This window comes from Tenrec ecaudatus, chromosome 16 (assembly GCF_050624435.1).
Source record: "Tenrec ecaudatus isolate mTenEca1 chromosome 16, mTenEca1.hap1, whole genome shotgun sequence".
NCBI lineage: Eukaryota > Metazoa > Chordata > Mammalia > Afrosoricida > Tenrecidae > Tenrec > Tenrec ecaudatus.
The window spans coordinates 82,286,348-82,294,323 of record NC_134545.1 but is presented as its reverse complement, the minus strand read 5'-3'; the positions used below and the strand labels follow the sequence as shown (position 1 = coordinate 82,294,323).

Genomic DNA, 7,976 nt, shown 5'->3' with positions numbered 1-7,976 from the left:
CCATCTTGTTCCATCTCCAGTGTTAAGAGCTCCGTCTCCTGAGTCTAGATGGTTCTTAGCACAGGGACCCCAGATCCAGCTCTTCTGGATAGTAGTGAGGTCTGCCTCCAACCTCTGGGATTAGGTCCCTTTAATGTTAGTGGGATGGCAAAACTGTCCAATCCCTTTGATGGCCTACAAGAACCTTATTTGCATAGTCCCTCCCAATCATCTTGTGAGCAGTGACAACTAGGCTAGATGGCCCTATCACAGCCACCCCAGTGTACCCCAGCAGTTGAGCACAGACCCTCTGCAGCCCCCATGGGCCACTCCGACGTCACTCCAGGTGGTGGCTCCACGACAGGGGACTTTCCGAGCATCCTTTTATTTTCCCTTCACAGTCACAATTGCGGAAGTTCAATTTTAAAAACACGGAAACTGGAAGGTCAGAATGGTTAAGTAACTTGCCCAAGGCCACACAGCTAGTAAGTAGCTGAGGTTGGTGCCTGGCTCTTTCTGTCTCTTGTACTATCCTGCCCTCGGCTGCCTGGCCCTGAAGAGACTGGCTCTTTGTCTTTCTGAGCCAACAGCAGCAGAATCTCTTGAGGGCGAGGAAATGGAGGGAAGGAAAGGCCCCCGGCTGGACCATGACCCAGCTAGTCACCCTGTCTCACTCTCGGGGCTGCATGTCCTTCTGCCTCATCTGCCATGGAGTATACCTAGATCACCTCAGATGAAGTGGGCCTATCCTTTTGCACCCTCTCTGTCCCCGTCCACACAACTGGTGCTCCTTACATGCAGGCTGAACACTCAAAGGACTGGACCCTCGCCCCCTCTCCACTGCAAGGACAGGCCCATGGGATGGATGATAGAAGCCTGGACAGGGTGCTCCTAGGAGACACCTCCCCAGGAGGCCCTCCCCACCAAAGCCCTTCCCAAGCCTCTCATCTAAAGTGTCTACCACGAGAAAGTCTGGGGAAGGCATGAAGCATGGGGTGCCCCAAAGTCACCCACTTCTGAGGCTATCCTGAGCACCCTCCCCATATTATTCATTGCTGTCCAGTGGGCCCTGCCCCTCAGTGACCCCTGCACAGCATCCCCATGGATTGGATTGTTGCGATCCACGTGGTTTTCCATAGATTGTTAGGCCTTTCTTCCCGGTCTGTCTTTGTCCACCCCGTATGCACCCAGTAAGCTCTGAGGGAACCGGCAGGGCATCACAGCAACTCTGGAGCCTACACTGGCAGGGATGAGGAAGTGCACTGACCGAGAATCAAACCCGGTCTCCCATGTGGAAAGTGGTAATGCTACCACTGACCCTCATGCCACCCACCGCTGGCCAGGCGACCCACACTCAGAAGCCGATTGCCCGGTCTTTCTCCCTCCGGGCAGCTGCTGGGTTCCAACCACAAGCCTTTCAGTTAGCAGCAGAGTGTTTTAACCTCTGCACCCTCAGGGCCCCTTCTGAGCCACGCCCACTGCCATCAAATTGATCCCAAATTGGCCCTAGATAGGGCTTATGAGGCTTTCTACATCTTTGTGGGAGTAGACAGTTCTTATCTTTCTCCCCAGCAGTGGCTGGTCGTTTTGAACCACCAGTCTTGTGGTTAGCAATCCAGCCTTTATCCAGCAGCTCCACCAGGGCTCCTGGCTGAGGCACAACAGAAAGCAAGAATCTGAGCTCACTGCTATGAGTCAATGCCGACTCATAGCGAGCCCATGGGAGAGAGAAGACTTGCTCCGGTTAGTTTCCCAGAATATAACTGTTTGCAGGGAGTAGAGAGCCCCAACTTCCTTTCGCAGAGTGACTGATGGTTTTGAACTGGGGACCTTGCCATTAGCAGCCCAACATGTAACCAGAATGCCACCTGGGCTTCTGTCTGAGGCACACAGACACTATTAATTCCTTCCTCCTCCCAGGTGTCCATCCTATCGTAGGTTGGGATCTGTCTTCAGGAAGAATGACTAAGCCCTAGACCTGAAAACTCAACATAGAGCTTCGAGCTTACACCTATCAGAGCCCTTGATAGCCACGAGGCCTCTGGTTTGAGAATCCACATCTCTGGTTGTATCGGACAGGAGTCCTGATCCTTTTGTCACCTCCCCTGGCCTCAGTATCTGTAAAGTGGGGGTCCTAATAGCTAGTCCCCACCTTACCACAGTGAGATAGAAATAGGGCCATTTCTGCAATGTATTTGGAGCAGGCCCCAGCACACAGAAGACACCCGTAAGCAGTAACTGGCATTAGAAATATTAATGAAAAGCTGGTGAAGCTCCACGCACCTGATACCGGCCCAGGGCTCACTACATGCCTATGATTATCTTGGCCCCACCCAGCCGCTGTCTGTCTCGAAGTGGGTTTCTGGGTCTTATCTCTCTGGGATTCACCCCACCACCACAGGGTGCCTGGCACTGGGGTTCAACTGGGGTTCCAGACTGAACATGTAGGGCGGCCTGGACCAGGATGATGTAGGCGTCCAACGGGAGAAGGGGAAACCGAGGTGTCCGGGAAGAGAAAACAGAGCGGTGAGGGCAAGGCCGCCATAGGAAGATAAGCGAGTGAAGTGAGTGAGAAAAGGAACAGAAGAGGCTGCGAGCGAGCCAGGAGATAAGGAGGAAGGAGGAGGGAGCCGGTGAGGGGTGGAGAACGTGTCCAGAGAGGCGAGGGAACCTGGGGAGGGAGCGGCGCTGGGCGAGACCCAGAAGGTGGCCCCGCAGCCGCCGGTGAGCGGGAGGTGGACGCCCGACCCAGCAGTGGGCGGGACGCGCGGGAACGGTGCGAGAGGGGCCGAGGAGCTCCACTCTGCCCACCCCCAGCCATCCCACCCCACCCCACCCCCGCCTTGGGCCAGCTGGCTGGAGATTGGCTGGGGCGCACGGCGAGACCAGGGCAGGAGCCCCGAGGTGGGAGGCGCCGGGACACTCGGTGCTCCCGGGAGCCGTGCGCAGGCTGCCACCTGGTCGGGCGATCTGCGCGGCGGCGGCGGCTGCAGGGAGCGGCGGGGCCGGGGCCATGCGGGCGGCGGCGGGGGGTGCGCGGGCGGCTGCGCTGGCGCTGCTGCTGGGGACGCTGCGCGCGGGCCCCGCGCGCGGCCAGGAGTACGATTACTACGGCTGGCCAGCCGAGCCGCGGCCCGGGCGCTCGTACGCCAAGCCGCCGCAGTGCCTGGACATCCCGGCCGACCTGCCGCTCTGCCACACGGTGGGCTACAAGCGCATGCGGCTGCCCAACCTGCTGGAGCACGAGAGCCTGGCCGAGGTCAAGCAGCAGGCGAGCAGCTGGCTGCCGCTGCTGGCCAAGCGCTGCCACTCGGACACGCAGGTCTTCCTCTGCTCGCTCTTCGCGCCCGTCTGCCTCGAGCGGCCCATCTACCCGTGCCGCTCGCTGTGCGAGGCCGTGCGTGCCGGCTGCGCGCCGCTCATGGAGGCCTACGGCTTCCCCTGGCCCGAGATGCTGCACTGCCACAAGTTCCCCCTGGACAACGACCTCTGCATCGCCGTGCAGTACGGCCACCTACCCGCCACCGCGCCTCCAGGTAGCGCCGCCGCCGCCGTCCCTCCCGCGCGTCCGCACGGCCCTGGGGCCCGCGGACAGATCGCACGCGCACACACCCCTGCGTCCAGTCCTGCATGCCCCGCGAAGTGTCACCACCGCCTCTCTGCCCTCCCACCCCCTTGTGGCCCAGGTGCCCGAGCAGGGTCTCTCTGCGGCTCCACGGGCTCGGGACAGAGCCGCTGGGTCTCCCCATTCCACCTCCGCGCTGCAGAACTCCGACTTCCCGGGGCGCTCCTAAGATGCCCGCTCACCACCCCTGAGGCGTCCCTATAAATCTCAGCCCGAAGAGGTGAAGGTCGTTAAGCAATGCTTTCACCTCCTCCATAGCCCTGGACCAGGGCACCGAGCTCGGCAGGAGCAGGGTGGGGGTGGGGGGCTGGGGGCTCGGCACTGTTGTGCTGCGCTCATCTTTAGCGCTGGGAACTTCTCTCCCTCACCCTCTTCCCAGGCACCACTAAGGGCCCATTGGTAGCCCGTTTGCGGCTGGAATGCAGGGCGGAGGTGCGGGGAGGGAGGGGGGGCAGAAGCTTCTTAGCCAGGCTCTGCCCTAACAAAGCATCCTGAGAAGGTGTTCCTATCCTTAAAACAAAGCCATCTGGGGTTTCCGAAATCTCAGAAATCTTCATCCCGCTGTGGGCCCCAACTTTCTCCCTTTCGCTGTGTTCCTCCACACGGGCTCTTGGGCAGCCCACCTGGCCAGGGTGAGGGAAGGCATGGGAGGGACACCTTCCCATCAGGCAAGGCTCACCTGGACCCCTAGCAGGGCGCCCTCTGAGGGTAACATTGTTCCCCCACACACACACACATCCTCAAACTCCCTGATCCCCCAATGTAAAGAGACTGTTGCTGGAGAATGGCCTTCATCCCCCCCCTTCCCTCTCAGGGCTAACCCCACCCTCAGCAGTGTGCCCAAACCACCCACTGCAACCCAGACCTCCTGAAGGAGGGGTGTTGTCAGCCGAGAACCCCATCTCCTGGGAAGGTGGCAGGGACCTTCCAGTCCCCAAGCCAGCAGCAGTCCATGCAGGGGGTGGTGTTCCAGTGCCCATGATCCCAGTGACCCTGCCCTCCCCAACCCCACCTCCACTTCTAGGGATGGGGATCCACCTGGAGGCTGACTCCAGGGACACTGGCAGAGGTCAGGCAAGGGGTGTGGTGGCCAGAGGATGGGAGACAGCCTGTGTGACCAACAGATAAAACTCAACTCTAATTCACAGAACAGTGATAAATGTGGGCTTCCTTTGACCATGCTAATCTGCCCTCTTGATATGAGGGAGCTTGCCTGGCTTACCTGTCTGCCTTTCCCTGATACAAAGCCCACGGAAAAGACACCCCACCAAGCGCCAGACAGGTGCCCCAGCTTTGCAGACTTGGCTGACCCCTCAGGGCAGGGTGTGGGGTTTCCTTGTCTCTGAAGAGGGGGGAGTGAGACTGAGCACCGAATGGGCTCACACTCAGACCAGGCTCAGGATGCTGGGGCTGGGGGGTGGTGGTGGTGCAGCCAATGCCCTGCCCAGCGGGGTGGCTGGGTTCCCATGCCACCCTGCTTCTTTGGGAGTCTCAGAACCGCTCAGTGAGTGGGTGGTGCTGGTGATGCCACCCTCCCCCTTCCTGACCACACATGGAGGCTTGGGGCGGGTGGTGACCGCAGGCACCCCAAGTGGATCCTGGGGCTCTGGGGGCTCCGGGCCCCTCCGCAGCTCCATCTTCTCTCCTCAGTGACCAAGATCTGCGCACAGTGCGAGATGGAGCACAGCGCTGACGGCCTCATGGACCAGATGTGCTCCAGCGACTTCGGTGAGCATGCGCCTGCGCGGCCGCCCCCCAATCCAGAAGCCCTCCACTCCACCCCTACCCCCCAGTTTCTGCATCGCGGGCCCCTTTTGGAATCTGATCATAGACAGAAAGCTTCTCCTCAAAGAAGCGCATCTCCTTTTAGAACAGACCTATCAGTTTGCGGGAAAACTCATTTTCATTCCATTTTTCCACAAGCTTCTTGGAAGCCCACGTATGGTGGTAAAATTCACAATCCGGGGCAGTGTGAAGTAGCACTTAGTACAATCCTAATGTTAAGTAACCATCAGCGAGCGCAATCTATTCCAGAACATTCACAGAGCTCTAGAAGGGAGCCCTGACCCTTCAAGCAGCCACTTGCCCCTGACCGGCACCCGACCTGCTTTCCGTGGTTCTACGTCTCAGTGACCACAGTGGCCAGGGGGCTGTCCAGAGGGCTCTAGCAGCGGACTTTCCCTCTTTTCGGGATGGATGGGGCCAGTGGGGGGGGGTGGAGGAGAACACTGCTACTGCAGGACATGTGGGGATGGGACATGTGGCAGGGACAGCAGCGTCCAACAGAAAGAGAAGAATCAAAGATGTTTTGAAATTTCATTTTGTTTTCTCCCTGGTTGCTCACGGGTTGGTGGAGGAGGGGGGTTGGGGAGGACAGAGCTGTAAAAGGGGGGAGACTAGTCCTGGTAGCAAGCAGAACCCGGAATTCTATACCTCAACATGGCCAGGTCTGTAACTCTCTGGCCAAAAAGGCTGCCTTCAACCACCTCCCCTCCCTGCCACCCCCCACATCACCATCTCCACACACCACAGACATGCTTTTAGGCACACATTTAACCCATACACACTCTCGCACACATAACAGACATAGACACATAGGCAAACATACCATATATATGCTTTCATATATACTGGACACAGACAACATGCACATGCACACACAAACCGCACCAAACACACTCTATACTCTACAAAGACATACATTCAGACGTCCGCTCTCACATACACAAAGGTATCATGAATACACACTCTAACACATACACATTTATACAGACCACACACATGCTCACATACACACAAACATGCCCTGCATACACTCTCACACAGGGACAGGCAGTAGTGCTCAGTGATGGGGCAGGGGGGTAGCACGACACCCCCCCCCCAAGTGGTAAACACTATGGATCGGGGACCGTTGGGCTCTGGGTGTTAAGCATTTATCAGCCCACCATCCACGCCCTCCTCTGCGCCAACCTACACACACACACACACACACACACACACACACACACACACGGAATCAGAACCCTGGCGGGAAGCACCCCCAAGCCTCTGCCCAATGGGAACGTTCAGGCCACAGCAGCTGCGTAAACTCTAACCTGTGCCCGGTATGCTCGCCCCTGCCCAGCCACCAGGGCACTGCCCCAGCTCCACAGAGCACTGAGCACACTCTGTGCCCTCCCCCCAGTGGTCAAAATGCGCATCAAAGAGATCAAGGTGGAGCACGGGGACCTGAAGCTGATTGGGTCCCAGAAGAAAAAGAAGCTGCTCAAGCCGGGGCCCCTGAAGCGCAAGGACGCCAAGCGGCTGGTGCTGCACATGAAGAAGGGTGCTGGCTGCCCCTGCCCGCAGCTGGACAGCCTGGCTGGCAGCTTCCTGGTCCTGGGCCGCAAGGTGGACGGACAACTGCTGCTCATGGCCGTCTATCGCTGGGACAAGAAGAACAAGGAAATGAAGTTTGCAGTCAAGTTCATGTTCTCCTACCCCTGCTCCCTCTACTACCCCTTCTTCTACGGGGCTGACCCCCACTGACGGGCACTCCTGCCCACTGTCCCCTCCAAAGCCAGCTGTGCCTTGCCCTCTGCCCGCTCCCCCCCTGCCCAAGACATGCATGCCTTCCCCCTGCCTGGCCTCACCCACTCCCAGGCTGCCCCACAGACCCTAAGGTGTGGGCGTGGGGCCCAAGACCGCTCCCTAACTTGAGTATCCCCCCAACTTTGGGCATCGTTTCTTAGGAGCACAACTTTCACACTTTGAGGGGAGGGGTGTGGTGGGGGAGATTGCTAAACCTGGGGTCCCAGAAAGCAGACTGAAGAAACTGAGATGAAGAGGCGTGGCCCAAGCAGCATGAGGAGGTTCCCAAAGAAGCCGAGTATGAGGGGTATGGGCTCACCTCTGATGGGGGTGGGACTTCACCTTGGCGGGGGACCTTGGCAAAGGGGGGGGGGGCGGGGAGCAGTTCTTACTAGGCAGAGCTACTTGGGCGGTTACCCTCTGCCACTTCACGTGCCTTCAGAGGCACCCCCCACTCCCCAAGACATGGTGTTCGTCAGAATCCCCCAGCCAGCCAGCCCCTGCAGCCGTCTCCATCTTTGCCCCTCTGTTAGTTTCCCCAGGCCAAGGGTCCCTGGGGCCCCAGAGGGGGACTCCAAGCAGACTCCTGCCAGGGTCCCATCACAGCCTGGGCCATCCACCCACCCCGCCCCCCATGGCTCCCTGATGGTGAATAAGTTATTGCAACTGCTGAGGCCGCAGAACTGGCTCGGGTTCTGTCTTCTCATTTTTGTTTTGTTTTTTCAAGTTTTTCATTAAATCAAAGAAACCAACACATACCCTTGTGATATTGACCAGGTGATTTGGTGATTTCTGTCATTTA

At 58.6% G+C, this 7,976-nt stretch overlaps 1 protein-coding gene across 1 annotated transcript; it reads left to right on the top strand.

Moving 5' to 3' along the window:
- The first annotated feature begins 2,992 nt into the window (after nucleotides 1-2,992).
- On the top strand, nucleotides 2,993-7,304 carry SFRP5 (secreted frizzled related protein 5). The gene is made up of 3 exons (XM_075534614.1): nucleotides 2,993-3,515; nucleotides 5,255-5,332; nucleotides 6,789-7,304. The coding sequence occupies exons 1-3, from the start codon at nucleotides 2,993-2,995 to the stop codon at nucleotides 7,130-7,132; spliced, it is 945 nt and encodes a 314-aa protein (XP_075390729.1). The 3' UTR covers nucleotides 7,133-7,304.
- The last annotated feature ends 672 nt before the right edge of the window (nucleotides 7,305-7,976 follow it).

What these genes read in the sequence shown, in the direction of transcription:
- SFRP5 (XM_075534614.1), top strand. Translation starts at nt 2,993, where the DNA reads ATGCGGGCGGCGGCGGGGGGTGCGCGGGCGGCTGCGCTGGCGCTGCTG. An exon ending in ACCCGCCACCGCGCCTCCAG is followed by an intron (nt 3,516 to 5,254) that starts GTAGCGCCGCCG and finishes TTCTCTCCTCAG; the next exon opens with TGACCAAGATCTGCGCACAG. An exon ending in GATGTGCTCCAGCGACTTCG is followed by an intron (nt 5,333 to 6,788) that starts GTGAGCATGCGC and finishes CCCTCCCCCCAG; the next exon opens with TGGTCAAAATGCGCATCAAA.